Source organism: Nannospalax galili, unplaced genomic scaffold (assembly GCF_000622305.1).
Source record: "Nannospalax galili isolate Female #2095 unplaced genomic scaffold, S.galili_v1.0 scaffold737, whole genome shotgun sequence".
Lineage (NCBI taxonomy): Eukaryota > Metazoa > Chordata > Mammalia > Rodentia > Spalacidae > Nannospalax > Nannospalax galili.
The window spans coordinates 2,571,332-2,599,236 of record NW_008341172.1 but is presented as its reverse complement, the minus strand read 5'-3'; the positions used below and the strand labels follow the sequence as shown (position 1 = coordinate 2,599,236).

Below are 27,905 nucleotides of genomic sequence, written 5' to 3'. Positions count from 1 at the left end.
AATTCTAACCAGCACCCTAGTTCTGTCAAAATGAACACACACGACATCAAATGAGACATGAGAATAATGCATTTTATATAAATTCTACCAGTTTTAAGGTCTGAAAGTCAAATTATTTTTATTTTCTTTAGAAAAAAGTCACTGAGAATTTTACCTATTTTTTCAGGTTTGAGTAGCTTGAAGGAGACTGTTGAGGTTCCTTTGCCCCCTGACTTGGTGGTGACAATAATGTCTCCTTTGTCACTTTTGGCTTGACCCACTCGACATACGATTTTACTTGGAGACATCCATTCTGCTGTCAGGAGGCAATTGTGTCCACAAATTGTCAAGCCTGAAAATAAAAGCACATATATAGGAAAATCAAAAGAACAGTGATAAGTCCTTAAAGGTGCCTATTTCATGGAAAATAATCCACAAATAACATTTTCTTATTCAGTACATAATGATGACTACACACACCCAATGGGATTTGAAATGCACTTACCATCTCCACTGATTCTTCCTAATCAGTTTTTTCTCTAATATCTAAGGCTTCTTTTAGACTATATTTAAGTTTCTTCCAAAATCAGAAGAATTAGAACAGTAACACACTATAGTTATGTCAGGCACTCAGAGTCCTCTGACTATGAGACTCTTACATTATCTACAGGAGTGTAAGAAGGGAAATAATTAGAAATATAACTTACTGCTACAGGATTTAAAAATACATGAAGAAATTCAGTGATCATTCCCTAAAATAATCTCAATCTTCCTAAAAAGCATCAGTCTATCGTTCATTTATGATAGTGTTGCAGGGTGAACTAAACAATGTTCTATGCACCCCCAGCATAGCCTAGAGCACAGTAAATCCAAGAAGCATGCTCAGGTACTGCTGGCTTGCTCTCTCCTTTCTTACACCTACCTGTGCATTAGTTTCTATAATGGTAGTTTAGGCTGTCTTAGTGTTTTCCTAACAAAACTGTCACTATACTAGCCTTCATGAGTCAGCTTTCCAGTAAACCAGCCTTCCCAAGAGGCTAGCTCAGGCCTATCACCAAGCTCTGACAAAACGTGAAGGATAGGCTGAGCACTAACCAATAAGCAGCCCCAAGAGGCTGTGCCAAGGCGTGCTTCTGAGCAGAGTATAAGATGCTGCCACACTGGCCATCCAGGCTGTTCCGGCCACTTTGTTTTCTCATTACTTAATTTTACATATTGTTCAACAGATAATTTGGAAATGGCCAAGGTTTTGTTTCTTATTTTTACAATAGATAAAATTTTGTTTTTAAAAAGGGGGTGAGATATCCAAGTTATCTTCTGTCATAATTTAAAAGCACTATAGTAAAGAGATTACATATACTGACAAAGGTCTCCTGGAGCCCCAGCTGGCCTAGAACTCATTGTGTAGAGCCGGTTGGCCTTGATCCCACAGAAATTCACCTGCCTCTGCCTCCTGAGTGCTGGGATTAAAAGCATGTGCCACCTCGCCAGCATAAGGTGATTATGTTAACCATAAAGGGCCTTTAGAAATTACATTTCAAGACATATTTATATTGCTTAAAATAATAAATTTTAGATGTTTCCCTAAAGTATCTACTCCTCATTCATGGTTGCATAAACTTGTTTTCCTAAAAATATCATTGAAAGACTTCTTCAGGGATAAGTTTTGTACTGGTATTCATAATTTAAAATTCTATTTTCAAAATGGGAATGCCTTCAACTTTTTTCCTGGTAATAAAATTTTGATACGAAAATTTTAAATAATTTAAGAGACTGAAAGCCTCTCCAAATTCTATCTCCCCAGGTAAGTACAGTGTACATTTGCTTAAGTAATTTTATAAACATATAAGTCAGTCTACATATTTTCTTTAAATGGAAAATACTTTTGTTTGTAATCTAACTACAGACAGGGGATTTTTTTTTTTCATACCATTCCATCAACATACAACTTAATATTTTCAAATTTTATACTGTCACAAAGACTTGAGATTTGATATATTTCTCTTCAAAAAAGAGAATGACTCAACACTAAATTCTAGAGCATCATATAATACACACAGTCATTTGTAATATAAACTCTGACAGATAACCACTGTCATATGTAAAACTGAGGAATGGAAGCAGACATCAGATACACTGTACAGGCACGAAATCTTAAAAGCATGCTCACAAGAGACAACATGAACAACACCCAGGAAGGCACAGGTAGCATTAAACTATCTGAGAACAAGTTTATTCAACTGGTCATAACAGTTTGCAAGGTTCCTCTGATTTAATATATAATCTGCATTTTTACTCCAAAGATTAATAATCAATATACAATTTTGATATAGATTCCAACAATTATTATATCATAAAATGAAAATAAGACCTATTTCTTCAATTCTTTTTTTAAAGGTTTATTTTTAGTGTGTGTGTGTGTGTGTGTGTGTGTGTGTGTGTGTCCGCCCAAAGGATAAAAAAAAGTGTTTCAGATCCCCAGGAGCTGGAGTTACAAGTGGTTGTGAGCTGCCAGGCATGGGTGCTGGGAACTGGACTCAGATCCACTGCAAGAGCAGCAAGCACTCTTAACTGCTGAGCCATCTCTCCAGGCCCTGATTGCTTCATTTCTTAGGCACATTTTTTGCTAACAAATCTGCTTCATGAAATACAATAGCATCATTTCTTAAAAGTAACTCAGAGAAGTCCAAGTAAAGTACTTTTTACAGTGTTTTACTTGGCTACTATAGATGTCATCTCAGTTAAAAACACTTAAATTATTTATCAGGTTGAGTTTGCTTTTTTAAAAAATGGTTTCTTGGCAATAGATGAGGCAGACTGAAAGCTGAACTAGCAAGGTTTATGAAAGTAATATATACTTGCTCAAATAAAAATAGCACTGCCCAAAGTTAAAGGAAGATTAAAATTTATACAGACTGGTAACTGTGATGTTTTGATACTCATGATTATCACCAGCTAAAATTTTAGAAATAGATTCCAGCTACATGGTATGTTTTCATGCATTCCAGAGATTTTTTTCTACTTGGATGAAGAAGTAACTGGACTGAGTTATGTCAAAAAACAAGACACTAGATGAGATGAAATGACATGTGGACTGGAACATGGCTCAGTTGGTAGAATGCTTGCCTGTCATGTGCAAAGTCCTGGGTTTGATCCCCAGCACAGCTGATATCAAGCATGGCTGTGCAATCTTACAATGCCAGCACTTGGGAGGTAGAGGCAGGAAGATCACAAGTTCAAAATCATCCTCTGTACCAGGCTTATCTTTATGAGATATTTACTGAACAACAACAACAACAAAACTATAGCTAGAAAACAAAATGCCAAAAAAAGAGACATATTTAAATGACAGCAGCAAAAATAATTGGCTGGGAAGTACAAACTTCAATTATTAACTTCAGGCTAAACTTCTATTTGCTTTTTCTAAAAAGAAAACACCTGGGCTAGAGAGATGATTCAGGAGTGAAGATCACTGGCTGCTCTTGCAGAGGACCTGGGTTCAGTTCCCAGCACCCACATACTGGCTAACAGCCATTCTTAACTCTAATTCTAGAGAATCCAGAACCTTCTTCTAATCTCTGCGGGCATTGCATGACAGGGGTGCACTTACATACATGCAGGCAATACACTCATACACATAAAATAAGAATAATAAATAACTGCTGGAGAGATGGCTCAGCAGTTAAGAGCACTGACTGCTCTTGCAGAGGACCCAGGTTCGATTCTCAGCACCTACACAGTGGTTATGAACTATCCTTAACTCTAGTTCCAGGGGAATTCAAAGACCTCTTCTGACTTCTGCAGCATTGCACGACATGGGTGCACTCACATACATGCAGGTAATACACTCATACACATAAAATTAAAAAAATAACTAAAATATTTTTAAAAAGAATAAATAAAATATTTTAAAAGAAAACATTTTCTGGATAATCAAAAACTAATCTATTAACCAGCAGTTATAACAGGAAAAGCAAGTTCCAGTTCATAGACTGTAGAAGTCTACCATTGGGTCCCTCATCAGTTACAGAATTAGTCAGGAGAATGTTGTCTAGTGTGAATTACTGTGAGACTGGAATTGTGTTCAGTAGCAATGTACTAGGGTCGTCCTGTCCTCATTCTGAATGCACCTCTATATCCTCATTTGTAGTTCATATACTATCATAAAATTATACTTAAAATTTGCACCCTAGTCCAACTAACACCCACTTCTATTTCTAAAAACAGTGTTTAGGCTCCATCATAGTTATATAAACAGCAGAGCTTCAAGGTGAGGAAACAGGTGCAGATCTCAGCTATGGCAAATTTTCTGAAAGATTTGTAGAAAGACAGTGTAGACATACTTTGATGAATAATGACTTTCACAGAAAAGTTAAAAAACCAAATAATTCATTTTTATTCAGGTCATTTTATAGAGATCACTTCAAAATCATGTATCCTGGGCTGGATGTGGTAGGATTAAAGGCAGAGGCAGGTAGATCTCTGTAATATCCGGGCCAGCCTGATCTACATATCCAAGTTCCAGGCGAGCTAGGACTACAAGGAGAACCTGTCTCAAAAAATAAGTATCATGTACCCTATCTTAACAACTCAATGTAAAAAACTAATTTTCTAGAAAACATCAGAGGCTATGCCCTTACCTATAAGGTCAGTGGGGCCGGTGCCTAAGTTCTCCCCTCTAATTGTCACCTTTGTCCACGGTATTCCTTCATTTGGAGAGATGCCTGTCACAAGAGGGGGCTGACGTGATCGAGACATTGTGCTTTGTGCAGCAAACAGGTGATCAAATTATAAAAGCAATCTGCTAAAAGAAGAATGAATTAGTCATCACTGAAATCAACAGTAACTGAAAGGGTAAGAATACTCAATGGTCAGTACCAACACATAAAAAGTACACACACAGTTCTGGATTTTGATTGGTCATTTAGTCTATCCATCAACATCTACTAAAGATTAAGTTTATGAAGGGCACTTGGTAGTATTGTGAGAAGTATATCAAAAGAACAAAAAATTAAACCCTGGATTCTGAAGGTTTTCAGTATCATGTCACTCTGGGCTCCATGCCTCTACAGCTGAATCCCAAATGCATAGTTGAAGCCACTCTACTGTTCTATTCTCAGAGGTTTTTAAGAAAGATACTCCAATTACACTCATAAAAACTGAGATTCATTTATAGCCCCGTAAGTGCACTGAATTTCACTTTATTGAAGTATTACATACTTTATATTTTGTATTACATAACATGGCTACTCATATAAGACAAAATGTACTCAAATCAACTACTGATGCTTTTTTCAAAACCTAGACAAGAATATATGAGCCGAAGCATGAATGTGCTCACTGCTAAGCACAGCAAGACTTGAAAAACATGCACACTGGGAAGTCAAACAGACCTGCAGTCAAATCCTGGAGCTCTAACTTAGGAATTCTGTTCTAAACTTCAGAGGCATTTTTCGTACCCAAATTGAAGCTAATGATAGAACCGATTTCATAAGGTTATTAAATAAATTATGCAGATAATCCTTGGAAACCATGGAACATAGTATATTGGGAGGCAACTAATAAACCCTGCCTTCCCCAAGGGCTCAGGACTTCAAAGGCCGCACAAGGTGGGGAACCAGGTTCATATGGCAACAGCAAGAACTTGCTAGCTATCTGCATGATTATATAATGGAAAGCCAAGCACCTTGGCTCCTTCTTCATCCTGCAGAGTCAGGTAAATTAGAAGTTTAGTCTCCTAAGAAACCACAAGATAGTGCAGGAGGGTTGGCAGACTGAAAACAGGAAAGGGTGAAACTGAGAAGGCAGGTGGCTTCATCCCCTCCCTCCTGTGCTTGGAGCACTGCCCCTGGTGTGACAGTCCTCCCCACTCTGTCCAAACAGAACCTTAGGAGAAAAAGACCCAAGAGCCTGACATGTACCTGTCCCTGCCAACACCTGGTGGTAAGGCCACTTACAGTTTAACTACTCCCATATAAACTAAATCCAATCGGCTGTCAGCAGTCTCATCAAAAATACAGGAGGATAACCAAGAAATCATGAATAATACATATGACAGAGACAGGAGACAAAACCAGACCAAGAAGAAAGGCAAATATATTGCAGGTGTTCTATGGGCTGAACTATGTCCTTTGCCTGCCCCTCACTTAAATCCATACACTGAAAGTCTTAAACCATGGTCAGAATGTGACTGTATTTGGAGAGAGGACCTTGATAGGAGTAACGAAGATAAAATGAGGTAATTAGGTGCTGATAATCCAATCAGCCTTTAAAAAGGCTACTAAGACACCCACCCAGAGGGAAACCACGTGAGGACACATGAGGAGATCTTCTGCATACTAAGAAGAGAAGAGAACTTGGGAAACAAGCCCTATCCACCTCTTGATCTTGGACTTACAGCTTCCAGAAACATGAGAAAATGAATTTCTTTAAGTCATCTGGTCTACAGTAATTTGTTATTGAAGTCCTAGCAATACAAAACTACCAAAAAAAAAAAAAAAAAACAACTAAAAAAATGGTAACAAATTAGTATCTGCACAAAGAGAAATCATTTACCCCTAAAAAAAAAAAAAGCACATAATGAAAACAAAAAACAAGAGCCCTTGAAACCTATACATGCGCATGCGTGCACACACAATTAAAATAATTTTAAAATGTAGCAGAGACAGGAGGTTGCAGCAGCTGCAAAGCTGGTAAGGCAGAGACCCAATGTTCCAGATGCAGGGCCTTGCTCCAAAGCTGGACCTGGAGGAGATAAAGAAGAAAGTGTGCGAGGATGTGATCTCTTCCATATGGAACCTCCTCACCTACATGGCCCTACTGCTCGTCACACCACACACCTTAAAGACACTGGACAGCATATGAAGATTAGGAGTCACATGTGAATGCATAATATGTTTTTCCTCCTACCTGCAAATGAATTAGCCTAGAAAGGTATAAGACTGGACATAAAATTTCTACTTTTTAAGAACAAGTTGGGCTGTGGTAATTAACGTTCATAGCTGAAATATAAAACTATTTTAGAAGTACAAAAAGCTGTCTTGTGATCACAGTGTGCCCTTATGCCTGTGCTGTTTGGCCTCCATGAGTGTTGATTTAATTGTAAATAACGTCAAAACTGTATAAGGGTATTATATCTGAAATAGCACTGTCTTAGAAGTCAATTCTATTTACATTTTTACTTCTGTCCAGAGTATATTTGTGAAGAGTCTGTTTTATGGAAGTCAGCATACATCCACAATGACATTTAAACGCAGGCCCATCAGTCTATAATTTTAATAAACATAACTGCTGAAGAAAAAAATATTAATAAAAACTACTCTTTTTCAAAAAAAAATCCATTGTTCTAAATATGCCAGAAGGAAATAATTTGAAAACAGAATTTTTAAACTTTTAGTTCAGGGCTAGCAATGTTAGCATGCTTGCCTAACATGCATGAAGGCCTGAGTTGGATCTCCAACACTGCATTAAACTGATGGTGCGAAAATCCCAGAACTTGGTAGAGGCAGGGGGATAAAAGTTCAAGGTCACCTTTGGCTACATAGTTAACTCTAAGCCAGTTTGGTATGCATGAGACCTTATCTCAAAATAATAATAATTCTATTTGAAAACATCATTCTAAGAGCCATAAAATACACAAGAATTTTATACTGGAAATTATAAAATATTTCAGAGATAATAAATACCCAGTATGTGCAAATCTGTATCATACCCATGGAACAGAAGACTTCATGCTCTTAAAATACAAATTCTCCAAGTGATTTATAAATCCACATGGGTTTATAAAGTGATCTTGGCAAAATAACTCTAAAACATCTATAGACAGTTAAAGAACCTAGGAGAGTGAAAACAATTTTAAGAAAAGAAGAGCATGAATTCAAGGCATAATTTTACAAGTCTATAATATTATTATAGTTATTATAAGGGTGCATTAGTCAAGACATTGTGTTATTGCCATCAAGATGGACTAATGGGTGGGTGGAATACAATAAAATCCACCAATGCACACACATTCACTTGACTTTTGACAAAGACACTAAATGGGAAAGAAAAATATTTTTAACCAATGGTGTTTGAACAACTGAATATACGTAGGAAAAGGAGAGAAAAACTAACTGCAACCTCACACCTTTTACAAAACTTACTCAAAATAAATCATAGACCCATATGTGAAAGCTAAAATTATAAACAATAAAGATGACCCACATAGGAGACCACCCCATTGCCTGGGTGTAGGTCAAGCCACTTTTAATTTAACAATAATCATCCAGCCATACATTTTTTACTGATTCTCACCTTCTGTGCATCTAGAGATGTAGGCTACTAAGTAGCTTATATAAAGAATTTTAGAATTTGATAGCAAAACAATTTTAAAAATGAGTGAAGGAACTGAAGACACTTCACATATAAAAAATAAATTCCGACTGGGGATACGGAGGCATACACTTGTAATCCCAGTACTCAGGAGGCTGAAATAGGAAGATCATGAATTCAAAACTAGTCTGGGCAATACGGTGAGACCCTGTCTCAAAATAAGTCACATGCATGTATATATAGGTATGTATCTATGTATAGACACACATATAATGTACAAATTATATCAATATATACGTGATGTATCCAGTTGATAGAAAAGAACTTCAGCACATGGCATCTCAAAATATGATCAAATATGACCCTGAGTATTTCAAGCTGGAGTCACTTGGAGAACCATCTCTTCAGAAAGGGCCATTTTCTCTGACTATTCCTACATGTGGCAAGCCAAATTTGATCCAGAGATATGCTTCGTATGAAACAGGGCGTATTTAAGACAAGCTTGAATACTGACATGGCCAAAGTAAAAAAGTATCCAAGGACTAACGGAGACATGTCGAAAGTGCAGGGGCCTGGCTGAAAAGGTTCCTACTGTCCAAACCTGGGCTAATGGAGCATCAAATGGAAATTACTAAGTTGGCTCTGCTGTTCTGCCTCCCCTGGAGTGTTGGAATAGTAAGTCAAACAAGAGGCATCTCTTGGGTGCCCCCCGCTACCTACTTTTAACAGTGCACACTGAAAAACAAATTCACGATAGCAATAGGTTGTCTCTGTAGTAAGTCACAATTCTATCCTACTAATATAAGTCAATGAACAGATATATAGAATAATTTACTGTAGAATTCCTTTACTATCGTTCATCCATACAGAATTACAAAGAAAAATACAAATGGAAAACAAAGCTAGTAAGTATGTGATTTAACAAACGGATATTCAAACAGTGTTAAAACATCTCCCTACAAATAAACTTCAAAGGGAAAACAGTGTATTACTCAAATCTAATTAATAAAAATACCAGATAAACCAATAATGTCATAAAAATTCTACAAAAGAATTTCACTATAACTCTGAAGGTGCCAGGATCCAGAAAACCTTTTTCTTTGTTAATGGACAATTAAGGAATATTGCAATTAAATGTAATGTGCATTACTGGATGTGATCCTAGAACATTATTTTTCCTATAAAGTGCACAATTGGAAAGATTTGAAACCTCTGCATTTAAACTTTGAATTAGACAGAATGGTACACTGCTAAATTTTCTAATTTTGATAACTATACTGTAGCTATAAGCCCTATACTTACTACCTACATACTGAAGTATTTAGGAAGTGATGTTTACGTCTTATTTTCAAATGGTACCAGACAAAATAAACAGGTAAGTGGAAAGAATGACAAAATGGGGCAAAATGTAAAGGATTAATGACCTGCTAAGAGATTTTCAGGAATTGGTACTTTTAATATTCTTGAAATTTTTTAAGTTACTTCAAAATAAAATGTTATCAAAAACAGTTTGGGTATTATTTTAAAATAAAATGTAATCGCAACACATTAACCTCCTTCCATTCAGCCTATGTTAGTCAAAATCAGAAGATAAATGCACTCAATGTAACACTGGTAAAATGCACAAACAAGCAACCAATAAACCAATTTTAAATAACAGACACAATCAGTGGGTTAATATTAATTACATAAAATAGTTTTAGAAATAACAGCTATTGTTTGCTGTCTTTGAACATTCTTCTAAAAGTAGACAAATGAATTTCTAGAAAACTTAAGAACATGCTTGGAAACTACTATAAATGATCATGGAATCTGGCATGATAATACATTAATAAAAATTTGTGGAACTACAAAGACATATTTTGGCAAAAAAGTCTTAAGAACTGTTTCAATAGACAGTTTTGGTGTCCCAAAGATACCATAATATTTAGTAAATAGGAAAAGATTAAATAACAAATTTGTCTCATAATGTCTACAAACCAATTTAAAATTTTATGCATATGAGTGTTTTGCCTACATGTATGGACGTTCATTCATGTCCTTGGAGGTCAGAAGAGAGTGTTGGATTCCCTGGAATGTTAGCCACCATGTGGGTACTGGTATTTGAACCAGGGTCCTCTGCAAGAGTTGCCAGCCCCTAACCAATTTCTGACAAAGGAAAAATGCTTCCTTCAATTGACATGGAAAGTTGGGTCCTCTCTGGGTGATTTAATTGCCTTGCTGACACTGTTGAGCTGTGAACTTGAAATTACAGCCCAAATTGGATAAGCATGTAAGGTCACTGAACTACTTTCAGAATCTGGTCTAGTTCACATAAAGAACTGTATCTGTCAGTAGAAATGCTCAGCACTCCTTGTTTCCAGAAAACCATAGCATGACGACATAATGAAAATAGTAATTACCACTGACACTATATGGAAAAGATGACCAACAGAAACCCTGGACTGTTGGTAATCCTTGAGAATGGTGATTTTTGGGGGGTGGGGGGAAGGGATTATGCTGGTGTTCACAAAATAAGAATCAAGAGATTTGATCAATCCATTTAATAGCAAGTTCCCTCGTCTAAATAAACTGTAACCCATAAGTGTGCAATCACGTTCAGGGCTGGGGATAGAGTCCAGTTAGTAAAGCAATTGCTGATCAAGAGTAAGAACCCAAATTCAATCCCAGAACCCATGTAAAAACAAAAGAAAAAGGGTGTGGTGCCACATGTTTGCTGTAATCCTAGCCCTAGGGAGGCAGAGACAAGTGGGTCTATGAGGCTCTCTGGCCAGCCAGCCTAGCCTACTTGGTAAGTTCCAAGCCAAGGAGACCTTGGCTCAAGAAACAGGGTGGAAGTCTCCCAAGGGCATGCCCTCCAGTCCTCAACACACACACTACACATATGTACCCAACATGAAGATGCACACACAAAATAGAAAGAAAAGGAAGAGACAGACTAAGGGAAGGAGGGAGCAGAAAGGACAGTAGATGAAACAGAGACTTTATTATAGTTTTAAAATTCTCATTCGATTGAAGTCCAAGGGAAAAAATCAGAAGAGATGGCTCAAATGAACATAACAAGCACATTTGTGTTTCAGTACACACACACACACATGCACACACCACACCCTGAAGATCTGGGAATTTTCTCAAAATTACTGCCGCATATGGGTTTTACAAATAGTCCTCACATCTTTGTAAATACCAAACAAAACAGTTCCATACTTCTATGTGTGACTCAGAAGTAAGAAAGTAAATAGTTTCAGAGCTTAAACTCTCTGAAGTGGTTATTCATGAATAATTTTAAGACTACTATACAAATCCTTTTAAAATCAACTGCTGGTCTCACTGTATCAAGAGACTTTAATTGGACGAAGTTCAACAGACTTTATCTAGGTCCAATATTTGTGTCCTTTCCATAATAACCTAGATGGAATTTAGAAATAAGCAAAAGAAATCAAACTTCAAGAAATGTAAAACTTCATTTATCGTCAAAATTTAATAGGAAATTATTCAGCACTGTTCTAGTCACGGAAATTTAATGAGTATGCAAAACTAAAAGCTGCCTTACTGCACATGCCATTTATCAAAGCCAAAATTTAGTGAAATATGAATTACTACTTTCCATGAGATTGTTGATTACTGTGCCAACCCTTCATAACAGCTTTTTATCTTTAGATAATGAAGCACCAAGAATGATTTTCTCAGCAAAATACTAGAACATCACGGGGGGAATGGAAACTTATTTTACTCAAAACTTACCCCAAATCCTGGCCCACACAAAATTAACCATATTCTTTTTTTTGAAAAAAAAATATGCATATGGGTGTTCCGTCTGCATGTAAGTACACCCATGCAGCGCAATGCTTAAGGAGACCAGAAGAAGGCATCAGAGCTCTTGATCCTGGGATTGCAGGCGGTGGTTAGCTACTATGTCCGCACTGTGAACTGAACCCAGGTCCTCTGCAAGAGCAGCCAGTGCTCTTAACCACTGAGCCGTCTCTCTAGCGCCCAAATTGTATTTTTGATCCTTGTTGTATAGCTATTTCCTTCAAGTAGCAGCATCCCTTCCTCCAAGGATACTTACATAAGACTCATAAAGCTAAAGAAATTTAAAAGACTGATAAAACTTACAAAATTAACAGTGCCCCTCTTCAAGGTTATGTAAGCTGTAAACAAGCAGTGAGAAAGGAGCCTCTGGTATGGTCTGACTCCAAGTTGGGCAAGGAACCCCAGGGATGCAGCTTTCTTGAGTCCTCACCTATGCTGGGGTAGGCTTTTCCATGATGAGGTGACTTTGAATCCATCCATTCTCCCATAACCCAAGTACACTCCTAAGCTAACTCTTTAGATTATCTGTCGGTGCCCTCCCTATCTGGAGTAAATAGATGTTTGTTCACGTCTCCTCAAGAAAACTCATAAAACAATCCCTTAAGTGAATATAATACATAGGAAAAATGGACCCAATAATTAACCAAATCAAACTGTGTAGATGACAAATCAGAAGCATAGGCAGTATCACCCTGAACAAATGGAGGTTGTGGGTAACAACCCCATGCAGTAGAAAATCTGTAAATAACTTCAGACTTCCCACAATAGCCATAGAGGTGAAATTTTTAGTAGTACAGTATATACCACAGTTTAGTCTGTCATCATATTGCATCTTTCCATTTCTCTCCACTGTGAATGCTACCATGTTTGAACTGTTTATGTACTTAAATTCTGATAAATTTTAACTGAACATATTTTTTTGGAGGGGTGTCTTTTTGAGACAGAGTCTCCCTGCAGTCCCAGCTGTCCTGGAACTTGAGATGTAGACCAGGCTGGCCTTGAACTCTCAGAGATCCACCTGCCTCTGCCTCCCAAGTGCTGGGATTAAAGGTTTACATCACCATGCCTGGCAACTAAAAATATTTATATATTCTTTATGGTACCAAATGCCAAGACTATAATCTACATATACATTATGTACTTGTGACAGTTTGTTAATTTTTAAATATTTTATGCTGCAGGACTCCTCTGAACTTATGTTACAAATCTACACACACACACACACACACACACACACACACAAATCTGTGTATCAGTGGACCTATTAGGTTCAAATCCATGTTGTTCAGCCGTCAAATGTACACTGCTATAGCATAAACACAAAACCTGAAGACCTTGGAATTTTTTCAAACTGAGGAACTCCCCACCTCAATTGGAACCCAGCTAAAACATAGTTTAACAAGTATGTATATAAGCATAAAATCCATCTTATATCTTTCATATAGACTGAGCTCTTTAAGTCTCTCAGAAAATATGTATACTCATTTTAAAAGGAGAAATTTCCCATTCTTCACAGTATTTCATAATAAAATGGGGCAACTGTTTCAGGAGTTAAAGGTATTTTATTCTGTTACAATCCTTTTATCCAAAACAACAAAGCTGAATATCATTTTGGCTATCAAAGCCAAAAAAAAAAAAAAATGAGCCTATGAACTATTACTCCAACTATTTCTTAACATAAATTTTACAAAGGAAAGTCTCTACGAAATATAGGCCCTCTGTAATCCACTGGGGAGGTGCAGCTCAACCCAATTAACTGGAGCGCCTCAGTTCTGACGAGACCTAAGCTTTATTAATGAAATTTAAAGCCGGTTGAATTTCTATGAGGCAGGAATGAAGTACTGAAGAGAGACTTCCTCATGAATCAAAACAAAGTGCAGCATAGTGTCGCTCAAGACATTACACAAGGCCGTCGTGGGGTTCACCTGCTGGCCCTCTAAGACCTGGAGAAGACACCTATTCTCCACGCGCACTCGCGCCATACTTTCAGGGTCTCGATCTCGAGGTCGTGCCAGCGCAGACGCGGGCGGGTTTCCCAGGTCCCTAAAGTAGCTTTTAACGGACACGAGCTCGGTTTCCACGCTCAGGTTCATCCTGCCGGTCAGATCTGCCTCCAGCTGCACGTGGCTGCCCATGCGCGCCATGCGCTCCACCATGCTCCTCAGGGTCTTCAGGGACGGCAGGTAGATGCTGGCGTCGGGGGTGGGCACGTGCGGCTCCGCGTACGCCGCCCACCATCTCTGGGGCATCACCCTCGTGGGCAGGTCGTGCACGAGCACGCGCGCGTGGCCGGGCCGCGCCTGCAGCTCCACGGTCACGGTGAGGCAGGGCCGCTCCTTGTTCGTCAGCTGCAGCTTCACGGACGGCGCGCCAGCCACGTTGCGCAGCGCCCCGGCCAGGTGCTCGGACACCAGCTCCAGGTAGATCTCGTCGCGCTCCTGCGACGCGCCCTCCATGCAGAACCGGTGGAAAGCGCCCCGCCGCACCTCGCACCACAGCCGGGGCTCGCACAGGCCGCCCGGGCCCCCGGGACAGAAGTACAGCTTGCTCGGGCACACGCGGAGCACGCAGACCGTCGCCAGTTTCGCCAAGGTGCCGCTGACCTGGATGAAGAGCTCCAGGGAACGCCTACTGGCGATCCTGGCCCGGAACTTCATGGCGCAGGGACGGTGGTGGCTGGACCCTGAGGAGGCCGCTACCAGGACGACAGCGCGCCCACCTTTCCTTTCCGGACCGCAGCGCGCCCCTCACGCCTTCCCCCGGCCCCAGCAGTGCCAGCACTTGGGTTCCGAATGCCCACGGGCCAACTTCCGCCTGAGGTCTCCTGGCGCGTCATCTTCCCACCACTTGCCTGCCTTATTTGCGAGCTCCACCACTTCCGTTCGGTTCATAAAAAGGCTACTGTTAGAGCTGAGAGATGACTCGGTGGTTAAGAGCACTGACTGCTCTCGCAGAGGACCCAGGTTTGATTCCCAACACCCACATGGCAGCTGACAACCATTTGTAACTCTGGTTCCGGGGATCCGATGCCCTCTTCTGACCTCCATGGGCACTGCAGGATATGGGTGCACTTACACACATGCAGGCAATCCTCTCATACACATAAAATTTAAAAAATTCTTTTTTTTTAAGGCCACTCCAGTGTGACCAAAATTAAAAGCACCACTGAGATAACTGGCCCTTTTAAATGTTTTTGGTATATACATATACCAAACATACAGTTTTCTTCAAGCTGGATGTTACTAACAGATGTCACTGCTTGTGTCATAAAAAATGTCATATACTAGGTAAGCACAACATGATTTTTGCACCTAAAGTACATATATAATGGCATCATTCTGTTTGTTAAAGAAGTCTACATTATTTTCATGGTTGCTTGGTTTTCCATTGTACTGATAAAATAATTATTCTGTAAGTGACATTTACATGACCCAATTTTGACCTATTACAACAACAATGAACTCTATTATACAAACTACTTATACACTTTAACCCAACTATTTGGTTTCATTAAATTCAAAGAGTAAGGTGGATGCACACCAAACTGTCCTGCAGAAACCTCTATCAACATATCCTCCTGTGCTGGACAGCTTCAGTTGTCAACTTGACAAATTTGAGAAGAGGGAAACTTAATTGTAGAATTTCCTCTATGGGACTGGCCTGTGGGCATGTCTGTGAGGCATCTTCTTGATTGTTGAGAGATGTGGGAAATCTCAGCCCACGTGGATGATGTCACCCCTGGGCAGAAGATCCTGGGTTGTCTAGAAAGAAGACTGAGGACAGGCCTGAGGAGTAAGCCAGTGGGCAGCATTCCTCCCTTGGTCACTGCTTCAGTTTCTGACTTCAGTCTCTGCCTCCAGGTTCCCACTTTGAGTTCTTGCCCTGGCTTCCCTCAATGATGAGGGAAGGACCTGTAAGGCAAATAAACCCTTTCCTCCTCAAGTTGGTGTTCATCAGAGTATTTTATCACAGCAATAGAAACCTAACTAGGCCATCTCCCATCAGCAGTGCCAAGTAAAAATAATCTATTAATATGTAACATGTTGTATGTAGAATAAACTGGTTTCAACCTGCAATGTGTGAGAATTGTACTTTCATGACTTTTGAATGTTTTTATGGATTTGTTGCTTCATTCTGAATATCTCTTATAAGAGCTAGGCTGGTGACACGTTTCTATTATTCCAACACTGAGGAGGCAGAGGCAGGAAGAAAGGGATCACAAGTTCCAGGAAAGCCAGGGTTACACTTGAAGGCGAGTCTAAACTATATAGTGAGATTTTTATCTCAAATAAATAACACCAAATAAAATCTCTCTTAAGAAAATTATTAACTCTGTCCCTGTAAACACTGCCGTTTTTATTGTTTAGTTTTCACATTGTTTGTGGAACTCTTCACTCTGAACAATGAATCCTTGTATGTTAGACATGTTTCTCTTTTCTTTGTTATTTCCAGAGTCCTGATCCATAAGAAGAAATACAGGCATGCAGCTCAAACTTCCTAAATTCATTCTTGCTACAATCCACCACCGATCAGTTCCACTGTTTTCAACTAGGCAGGGATTTCATGGTGGTGGCACAACCCTTTAACTAAAGGTGTCTTCGAGCCCAAGACCTGACAACTGGCTACTGCTTCATCTTACTCCTGGTCCAGAATGAGTCCTGAATCCCATCTGATTCCTACCCCATAGAAAACAGCATCTCAGCTGGGAGGTTATGGCAGTCAGTGGCTCCAAGTAAGCTACTAGGTTCCTCTTTACACCTTCCATTTGCCCATGAGTACAGTGTTCATCTCTCTGAGGTTGAGGATTAATTCTTTCAAATTTTCATAAACCACAAACACTTCTGCAACATCCATTAAATAGCAGGGACCCAGTGATCATCATGTAGAGGATGACTCCTAGGCTTTTCATACCCAACACAGGGCCATTGTAATTTTGATCCTAGAAGAAGGGATCTACAATAAAAGGGACCTAGCTTTTTTCCAAAACCAAACTCATTGCAGATGTCATAGTCTGCAATCTTGACATTCAGATCAGCATTATTATAGCTTGGATGTAACATGTACCACAACAGTCTATGTGTTGAATGCCTGATCTCCAGGGTTGTGCTACTGCAAGGTGTAGCGGACCTTTGGAAGGTAGCCCTCTCAGGTCACTGGGGACATAGCTTCAAAGGGACTGGAGACCCTAGGCTCTCATCTATGTCTTTTTGTTTCCTGACCCATGAGAGAATTGGTTTTGTTCCATTCACTTCAGCCACAATGTGCTCCCTGGTCACAAACCCAAACAGTGGGTCTGCCTGATTGTAGGATCTCCAAAACCATGAGCCAAAAAAACAACTCTTTGCTTTATAATTATCTCAGGTATATCATTACAGTGACAGAAAGAGACAGGGAGGAAATGAGTAGACTATTGGAAGGTAGGAAACACTAGAATGGAACGGAATGGAATGGAATGGAATTTGGGGGTGGAATGGTTTGGAATTTTGGGATGGTAAGGAAGGGAATGATGGAATGGAACAGGATGGGATGGAAATTGGATTAGATGAGATGGGATGTTAGAATCAGATTGAATGGATAGGAGTGTGTTCCCCAGGCTACAAGCTCTTAGCCAAGAGGGGATATATTACCCAGATCATTCCTCACAGGACTTGCTAATATTTCTGGTCCAAACATCAAACCCATTTCTTTTTAGATTAAAAAAATAAGTAAGAAAGAGGACCCAAAGACCTTTTTGTGTATATGGATTAAAATATCCAATGTTTGAAATAAGATATATTAAACCTGTAAGATGTTGCGGTAGCCTTTTCATTTCTAAATTGAAACTTTACAATTTGGGGGTTTTAAAGAATTCATGATGTCTATCTATGTTTAAAATATTTATTTTTTCTTTAACTTCTGACTGTTGTAAAAATGATTACACAATTTAAGCAGCATTACAATACTATAAGAAAATGTTCTGCAGAGCTGCCTGGAGGAGCCTCTCCAACCTGTCAAGCTGCCTGCACGTTGCAGGGAGCACCAGGGTTGCAGCTTTTGTGTCTTTACCCATGTTGGGGTGGGCTTTGGTGTGACGCAGCTGCCATCGGGTCACCTTTACTGTTATAAGTAACCCCTCACATGCATAAGTACAATGAACTCATTTGGTTAGTTAAAAAAAAATGCTCTGCTGCATAATGTACAAGATACAATACTGACATGCGTAGAGCAGGGAGAAAGACAACTGCGACCACACTCTGGTTTCCTGTTTAAAGTAAGATAGTCTTTGGAGTAGCTTGCTCCCTTCTGTAAGCCAGAGAAGAGAGAGTCTCTGCCCATTTTGGCATCTTTAAATAAAGAAGTCATAGCTGTAGCTCGGGGAAGTTGAGCTTTTTTTTTTTTCTGTTGTTTTGTTTTTCTGAGTCAAGGGGTAGCCTACATAGCCCAGACTGGCCTCGAACTTGTGATCCTCCTTGCCTCTGCCTCCAAAATACTGAGATTACAGCGAACTACCAACCTGAGCCTCTTCTATTTCTTTGGAAAGCCAATAATCAAATAAGATCTGGTCAACATTATTCAACATCTCGGCAGAAGGGACTAAGAAGCCCTGTTACTTACTCCTTGTCTTAAAACTCTTTATGTGCAACCAGTATTTTTTCTAACCAGTATTTTTTTCCTACCATGTAAACAACTTGTAATAATGTTTTTTTGTAACTTTTAACATTTAAAATTCCCTCTGTTAACATTCATTTGAGAAAATATTTCTTCTTGTTTGAGGCAGGATGGAAAGACATGGAGAATTATGGGGGCATGGGTTGGGGACATTAAAAGGGAAAGTCCCTCACTGCAGAAGTCAGGTTGAAGCCTCTCAACAGTGGAGAATTAAGAATTTCAAGTTAACATTTGCTTCAGGTCTTTCTCCCTTCACAGCTAGGAACCTGCACTTTCTAAAAACCTCACCAGAAACCCCTTACAGTAAATGGATACTAACCCTCTTGTGCAACCCTAGTAGCTTCTGGTTTTATCATATTACACTGTAATCCTATCCAAGGAACCTCCACAGCCACCATATAATAGAGATGGAGGAGTTCCCTTAGAAGCTGGATGAACAATGAAATTCCAAAAATCTTCAAATTCCTATATACTCAGCACTGGGAAATGATATCTGACTGACTCTCCCTTGAGAAGCCTACACCCAAGCTCTCAGGTAGGTCTTACTTCCTTCTCCAGTGCCTCTCTTTCTCTTAATTCTAGTGCTCAAGATCTCTATTAAAATGCCTTTTCACTGAACTCCAACTCTGTTTCATACTGGCTCATCCTGAAATTCTATTCAGTGCCAAGTATCTAATGTCACCAGAGCAGTGGTCCCTGAAAGACAAGGGGAACTCCACAGACTACTGCAGGTGACAGTGTGGAGCTGAGCATCTGTCCCGGCCATTACTGACAGTTTCACTAGACAGGGGATTCCCTCCATATTGGTAGTTTTTCCTTGCCGCCTTAAGGGTTTCTAAAGCAAAGGCTTAATGTACTTTCCTGCCTGCAAGGTGCTCAAACCTCACCTTATCTTCTCTATATTTTTGTTGCTTTAGATTTTTCTAAAGTAGTTAGTCTCTACTACTACTAGGAGTGCCTGCCCACTGTTATCTAAGCTTCCTAGGTTTGGGGTTGAATATCTATTGTTAATTTTGGACAGCTCTCAGCCAATGTTTTGAAAAATATTTTTTTCTGTTCCTTTGTCTTCTCCTTCTCGAATTCCCATCACACACACATTACACTTTCTGTAATTATCCCACAGTTCTTAGGGAAATTGTTCCATTTTTAGTAGGGTTGTTTTTCTTCTTTCCATTATAATTTTTTTAAATTTCTATTGATAGCTCAAATTCACTGTTTCTTTTGAGTTATATTCAACTTATTGATGAGCCCATGAAAGAAATGCTTTATTTCTGTTAGTATGTGCTTTTTAAATCTTTCTTAAATGTCCCATGTGTCTGCTTTCATACACATCTATTATATATGATTCCCTCTTTCCACTAGAGCCTTTGGTATAAACTTGTAGTTGTTTGAAACTGCTGGTTAATCCTCATACCCCTGCCACATCTAAGCACGGTTCTAATGTTTGCTCTGTTTCTCCAAATTGTGTTTTTAGTCTTTAACATGCCTTATATTTTTTTTGTTGGAATTTGCACGTGACATGCTCGTTAAAGCAACCCAATACTAGGTGACCACAGAGAAAGGCTGGATGCTGGGCAGTGAAGAACTTCTGTACCTGCCTAGTCTTCATCTCTGTACAGAGAGAGGCAACAGTCTGCCCCAGAGCAAACATCTGATGGGATAAAAAAGTTAGTGATTTTCATATGTTAAAAATTTTTACAGCTAAAGTTTTTCTTATTGGGGGAACACACAGAGCAACCTCCAAGCTCCTTGCATTCCAGATCAGAAACTACAAAGTATTTTTTTTTTTACTATTTACATTAGTAAACTAAATTACCAAGAAATTAAAAAATAGCCCTTACAATATACTCAAGCCTTGTTATATAAGGGTAGTCTAAAAATAAAAGCTATTTTGATGAAATATATATATAATAAGGTAAAAATCAGAAATGTGCAGACTGTTTCAAAACTCATGTTTACAGGCGGGACATAATGCAGGGCTTGCCTTGCATACACGAGGCACTGGGTTCAATACCCAGCACCACCAAAAAAAAAAATCATATTTATCAAAGGATAGATAGAAATGTAACTACATGTTATGTGTGTTGGTTAATTTTCCATGTAAAGAAGTACCAACAAGGGGCTGGAGAGATGGCTCAGCGGTTAAGAACACTGGCCATTCTTGCAGAAGACCCGGGTTCAAATCCCAGCACCCACATGAGAGCTAACAACTATCCATAACTCCAGTCCCAAGGGATCCGACAGCCTCTTCTGTCCTCCACGGGCACTGCACGACACTGGTGCACTTACCTACATGCAGGCAATACACTCATACACATAAAAATAAAAGAAGTACCAACAAATAAGGCATTGGCCAACATAGCCAGAAAGCTATAAAACTGCTGCAGTATAGGATAACGTTTTTATGTCTTCAGAAGTTCAAAATAAGGACTGGCGGATAACTCAGTTGGCAAAGTGCCAGCTACAGAAGCAAACACCTGAGTCCGGACCCCCAGCATCCACACAAAGACAGAGCATGGCAGTGCACAGCTATAACCTCACCCTTCCGGGGCGGCTGGCTCAAAAAGTTAAAGATGGAGAACAATCAAAGAAAGACACCTGATATAGACTTCAAGCCTCCACATATATGCTCTCACACATGCATGTACATCAGCGCACACATCGCACACACAACACTATATATACAGATACACACACACACACACACGCACAAATAAAAGTAGAAAAAATTTCTCAGACTCACAAACCTTTAGGGTAAAGAGGGGCAGAAACATTCCCAATGGCTTTGGAGAGCATGTTTGCAAAAGTACAACATAATATAGCAAGGCTTCGTTTAGTAGGTGCCACTAGTAAGGTATTTTTCCATAAAGGAAATTTCTATATAAGACAGGATTTATACTTTTAAAATGAACATATAGTGCTCAGCGGTTAAGAACACTGGTTGTTCTTGCAGAAGACCCAGGTTCGAATCCCAGCACCCACATGGCAGCTAACTGTCCGTAACTCCAGTCCCAGGGGATTTGACAGCCTCTTCTGACCTCCACGGGCATTGCACGACATGGGTGCACTTATACATGCGGGCAATACATGCATACACAGAGAATAAAAATGAATAAATAAAATTTTTTAAAGATTAAAAAAATGTACATACAGCTTTCAACCATATTGGCAGAAATGTTTCTAATCTGTATTTGCCTTCTTACTATGACATGGAACAAAAACCACCTTTAATAAATTTTGGGCTGGAGATGTGGCTCAGTGGTAGAGCATTTGCCTAACAGGCAAAGCTGTGGTTTCAACTCCCAGCACCGCAAGAAAAAAAATCGCAGCAATTAATGACTATTTTGCACATGAACATTAATGAGTATTCTGCGCATGTTTGCTAGATTACTGCTTAGACTGCAGTGCTTAATAAGTTTGCTTTTTAGTCTTTTACTCGCTGTCAGATTCTTACTAACAGGAAGCAGTCAGAGATAAGAGGGACTCAAGGACCCCTACCCAGTGACCTATTTCCTTGGTCTCGGCTCCCTGTTTCCAGAACTTCCCAATATTGCACTGCCAGATTGTGATGATTTGTTTTGTCAACTTGAAACAATCTAGAACACCTGGGAAAGTCTCAATGAGGAACTGTCAACATCGGGTTGGCTGTGAACATGTCTGTGGGGAATTGTCTTAAAAACGTTATTAATGTGGGAAGACTAAGCTCCCTGTGGGCAGCATCATTCCCCAGGCAGGGGATCCTGAACCATGTAAGAATGGAGAAATGGATCTGAACACAAGCAGGCAAGCAGCAGTAAGCATCCACATCCCTCTACTCTCGGTATGGATGTGATGTGACCAGCTTCTTCCAGTTCCTGCTGCTTGACTTCCCAGCAGCAACAGACTACAACTTGGACTCATGAGCTAAAATAAACCCTCTCTCCCCTAAGTTGTTTTTTTGTAGGGTATTTTATCACAGCAACAGAAATGAACCTAAGACACACCAAGCATGCAGACATAAGCCCATGGGGGACACTTCAGATTCTAATTATAACACTGCCCCTCAAACTCACAGCGTTACCAACATGACCTTCCTGAAATTACGTCTCCTTTATGCTTCCTTTGGTCACAGAGGGAATCTAAGTCCTGGTCATCCTGCATGTCCAGACTCGAAGACAGATATATACTCTCCCTTTTCACACCCCTCTCTAGAAGAGGAGTATACAAGGGGGAGTGCTCTGGCTAGGATGGCTTCTATTCTCTATCTGCATTAGTCCACTGGGCTCAAGACAGGTAGATGTGATGTCAAACAACATCAAAAATTTTAAAATGCATTCTGTGACTTCCATAATTAAAATAGAAAACTGAATACCTTCCATAATCCAAAAAGGGTAAACTTAGAGCTATCATAACTTTTAATTAGGTTTTATATTGTTATTCCAGGTCCAAAGGGAACAAATTCTAAACCAAAATTTAAGCTAAAATTTTTAAACGGGTCATAAATCACATGCAATTGTTACCAGAGAAACTGAGGTTTCCCTCTCTGGGTGATTAGTTTTGTTAATAAATGAATTCAGAAACAGACTCGGAATGAAGTTCACAGACAACTTTATTGAGTTTGAAAGAAAAACAAGAGATCAAGCAAGCTGAAAATCTCAGCTGCTGCCAGGAAAAGGAAGAGGAAGAAGAGGAAGCGAGAAAGCCATGCCTTTAGGAAAGCAGGCAGGTCAGCAATGGAGGTCAGCAAGCAACCACATGGCAGTCAAGCAGAGGTGCGGCAGGGGCAGGCAGGCTTCAGAGAAAGAGTGAGAAAACCCAGTGCCAGGATGTAGGACCAGGCTTTAGAGAGCATCCAAAAGAAAAACAGAAAGAAGACAAAAGGAAAAGCTACACTTTTCCTAGTAACTCAGGAAACCAGACAGGCCTCAGTGGTACACGATGGAAAGCTCTGAAAATAACTGCAGAGGTTTCTGGGAAGGATGAGTAAATCACCTTATTGAGAGCATAGTTAGTCCTCCCATCCTCTTAGCATGACTTTAAGACATCAACCTTCCTGAAAGTGGTCTCTTGGCCCAGTGACTGAAAGGCCCAGCTAGTTCACTCTTAAGGGAGGAGACAATTGGATGTAATGCTCTAATCTTTGGAGCAGACAGGATGTCATGTCTCTACCAGGCCCAGAAATGGATTCCATTCTTTTGACCAGGAGGAAATAGCTTTCTCTTAATGGGCCTCAACAGAGCCCTGATCTCCTCAATGGCCTGAAGGCTACTGGAACACAATTAGCCAAAACTGAATCATTGTAACTAAATGGCAGACTGTAAGCAGCCCCGCTGCCTGACACACAGCCAAAAAGCAGGAACTGAATCTTTAAGCTATCTTTTATTCAGAGTGAGCAACCTGAGAAGATAGTATATTAGCATCCTAAAGATCGGTCTTCCACATCATCCTTAGACAGCAGGTTATACAGGAAGGGAAAGTAAGGGAGCCAGCCAGTCGTGTGGAAGTTCAGCCCTGTGCCTCTAGCTAGGTGGTCAGTCTTGCCTCTAAGACTCAAGGTGCTTTTCTCCTGTGTGTAGCAGGAGGCCCCAGCCACAGAGTCTTGCATTTTTCCTGAGCTAGTCCTTTGAATGACATCTAAATTGAGGATAACTCAGAGCAAGCAAGACATTAGTGGTGTGTACATGTAGATTTCTTCCTACAGAATGAAGTACTTATAACATAATGCTCTCATCGTGACCTTATCAACATGAGTTTTTATTGCCATGAAAATCACATAACACGTAGTTCAACATGAATTATAGAGACTGCTGACACATTTACTTCTTTCCCTCTCTTAATTCTGCAAAAAGTTCAAATAGAATTTGTTTAGCCTTGGAAGGAACTTATTTATTTACTATTAGATGGTGTAAACACAAGTTCCAGGAATAACTGCACCTAACACTGAACCTTCAGTAAGGCTGATCAATGGATTAGAACTTCAGTGATTGAAGAAAGGCTGGAATGTCGCAGGTGCACAGCCTAACTACAGTTTATCTTGGGCCATCTTTATCCCCCTTAATAGTCATTCCTTGCCCACCTCTGTGTCTAACCAAACATCCTTCTAACAGGTAAAACCTTTTAGAATGTATTAATTTCACAGACTGGTAACTTCCTCTAACCAAAAAGCTAAAAATGTCATCAGATAGTAGCTGGGGCATATAGCAAACATTTCTGCACTTCACTTTAACTTGTCTACCTAAAGATTCTACTAATTTATTTTAAAAGTGCCTTGATTGATGATTTTCTTTGTTCGATTTCTATAAAGTATAATAAAATTGTTACCAAATTGGAACATAGAATTTGGGGTACCATGAGTCTATGTTCCCAGGCCATGGTCACTCATATTTGACTCTACAATAAACTATCTCTTATCCCTTTTGAGGTGAGAGTTGTATTTTGCATTGACGATGGCTAGAATTTAAGCTGTGTTTCCTTAGAAGAGTTCACTAAATACTCTGGAAAATAAAATAATACCTTGCATGAAATCTAAATTGTGACAGCTGGGTGTGGTGGTAGATGCCTTTAATTCCAGCACTTGGGAAGGTGGAAGCAAGCGGATATATATGAGATTGAAGCCAGGCTGGTCTACATAGCAAGTTCCAGGCTACTGGGCTACAGGGAGACCCTGTCTCCAAAAAAACAAAACAAAACAAAAAAATTAAACTGTGAACACTTCTTAAAGCCTTAGACACAAAGAAAGCAAAAAGCAAAATATTACAAACTGAAGTTCCCAGAAAACAGCCAGTTTATGTTGAAGATTTTACAAGGCTGACTGAAAAGAACTTCCTGAATGTAGAGAGTTGGAATGTTGCAGACCCAGAGTCAAAATTATCTTGGGACTACTTTTAGTCCACTTATAGCCATTCATTGCCTACCTTCTGTGAACCAAAGTTCCCAGAAGAATCCTGCATCTTGGACTGAACTTCCTGCAGGGCTGACCAACTGATTAGCACTTTGGTGTCACACTTATTTGGCTCCAGAACAAACTATCTCTTATCCCCTTTAAGATGAGAGCTGTGCTTTTGCACTGACACTTCTATATCTGACCTAACATCTTTGTGACTAGCGGTCAAAACCTTTGGAACATATTAACTTAGTAGACCACTAGCTTCCACCAACCAAAACTAAGACCTACATCATGAAGTAGGAAAACAGGGAACAGGGTGGAGGTAGAGATTTCAAAGATTAACATGTGAAAGAAGGCAGCAGCAGTGGAACACAGGAAACCTTTGCTGCGGGCTACCTGCAAGAAAAGGACTAGGCAGGAAAACACACAGTATATAAATACCACATAAAAGGTCCTAAGGGCCCTTACCCCTTCCTTTCTTGGAACCAGCCCACCAAAGTCCAGGTCTGACTGGAAACTCCAAGTTCACCTGTCTCTACTAAACTGTCTCCTTTCCTGTAACTATCCATCAATCTGTGTACAATTTTCATAAGAGCCTGAGAACCCCAGCAAGTGCGCTCCTGAACGCAGATGTCCTTCTGTAACAAGCAGACAGCATCTGAGTTGATAGCAGAGCTGTCCCTGCTTGGTTGTACCTCGCCCACCTGCTGTCCCCATCACTACATTTAGTATGTGCCTTGATTTATGATTTTCTTTTGTTCTGAAATTATAAAAAGTTCATGTGACCACTTCCACAGTGGAACATATCATTCAGGGAAAACTGAATCTGTGTTCCCAGGGCATGGTCACTCATATTTGGCTCAGAATAAACTATCTCTTGCTCCATTTGAAGTAAGAGCTATGTTGTATGAAACAATATATTTAGAAATTCTTCACTCCTTTAAATGCTTTAGGGGATCTGGTTACAGGGTACTGATGGCAATAGAAGGATCCATACATAATACTTGTCTGAATTCTCCAGATTACATACAGGAAAAGGTACTACGCCATTCTAGGAGAAGTGGGCGTCACACTACCCATTGCTTCTGATCACTGGAATATGTTATACTTTATGCATAATTTTAACTTCTTAATTAGTGAATTGAAGTCTTCATGTGTACTACACAATTGGTATCTGAGGTATGTATTCAGGAATAAACATGGTTCTTGCTTTTACTTAAAAAACTTTTCAGGCTGGGAGGAAAAGCTTGGTGATAAGGCACAATGGTAAAGTTATAACTGGCCTGGCAGAAATGAAAATATTCTAAAGAGACACTTATGTCTCTCAATGTACCAGACTACTGAAACAGTGGACCCCAAAGAAATGGGAATTTCCCCCAGGAATCTCATGCTAGAAGAAAACACCAGCCAGATGAGGAACTTGTCTCTGGGAAAGAGATTTCACACAGTTTTAACAACTTATCAGACCACCCTACAGAAAAAGACAGAAGCTAAGCCAGGACAAGGATGGGTCAATGTTGGATGGGGCCACACTAAGCCAGAACTGCTTATATGCATATCCTTGGCCTGTATTTTCTGTACATTAACTTGGATCTCAGAAATGCTTCAATTAGGAGCTGGAGAGATAGCTCAGCAGTTAACAGCACTGGTTGCTCTTGCAGAGGCCCTGGGTTCAGTTCCTAGGACCAACAGGGCAGCTAACAACCATCTGTAACTATAAATCCAGTTCCAGGGACTCCAACGCCCTCTTCTGGCCTCCACGGGCACTACATACACAGGTACACTTACATACATGCAGATAAAATACCCATATACATAAAATAAAAATAAATTTTTAAAAATGTTTTAAGATACTTCAATTATATTCCACAGCATAATTTCCCTGCTTACATTGCTTTAAATGTCTAAAGAGTTAAATAAGTCTTTGTTACTTAAATGTCAAATATAAATGTAATTTCAATTAAACCAAAACAAGAAACTCCTAAAGTAAATGTATGTTACAGCTGTAGTGATGGAAAGACCACTTCTGGGCTTGATGGAAAAATTACAAAGGTAACCACACAGAAAAGTTTATCTCCTACAGATTAATAAATAAGAGACAACCAAATTTAAAAGGCCATCAAGAAGCCTGAGGAGATATTCAAAATGACAAACTATTAATATTTGATGTATACAAACTCACAAAAATCAATGAGACACAAAACCCTCAAAAGGGGCTGGAGGACAGAGCAGGCAATTCACAAATGAAGAGATGAAACCAATAATGTGACAAACAAATTCAACCTCA

At 39.6% G+C, this 27,905-nt stretch overlaps 3 protein-coding genes across 4 annotated transcripts in view; 1 reads left to right on the top strand and 2 right to left on the bottom strand.

Annotated features, from left to right (window-relative positions):
• Exoc2 (exocyst complex component 2) overlaps positions 1-27,905 on the bottom strand; it is a 190,617-nt gene that overhangs the window by 146,982 nt on the left and 15,730 nt on the right. The window contains exons 2-3 of one of the 2 annotated variants that reach the window (XM_017799040.2): positions 4,620-4,780; positions 155-331 (exon numbers count right to left, since the gene is read on the bottom strand). In XM_017799040.2, the coding sequence (XP_017654529.1) occupies positions 155-331; positions 4,620-4,737 (295 nt within the window). In that variant the 5' untranslated portion in view covers positions 4,738-4,780. Of the gene's footprint in view, positions 1-154; positions 332-4,619; positions 4,784-27,905 lie in introns of both variants that reach the window. The other variant, XM_008836674.3, reaches the window with a different exon arrangement.
• On the top strand, positions 6,688-6,843 carry LOC103736999 (mitochondrial import receptor subunit TOM5 homolog). Its single transcript, XM_008836672.1, has one exon. It carries the CDS (start codon positions 6,688-6,690, stop codon positions 6,841-6,843), a length of 156 nt encoding a protein of 51 aa, XP_008834894.1.
• Hus1b (HUS1 checkpoint clamp component B) lies at positions 13,926-14,762 on the bottom strand. Its single transcript, XM_008836673.1, has one exon. It carries the CDS (start codon positions 14,760-14,762, stop codon positions 13,926-13,928), a length of 837 nt encoding a protein of 278 aa, XP_008834895.1.

Coding starts and splice junctions, on each gene's coding strand:
- LOC103736999 (XM_008836672.1), top strand. CDS start 6,688: ATGTTCCAGATGCAGGGCCTTGCTCCAAAGCTGGACCTGGAGGAGATA.
- Hus1b (XM_008836673.1), bottom strand. CDS start 14,762: ATGAAGTTCCGGGCCAGGATCGCCAGTAGGCGTTCCCTGGAGCTCTTC.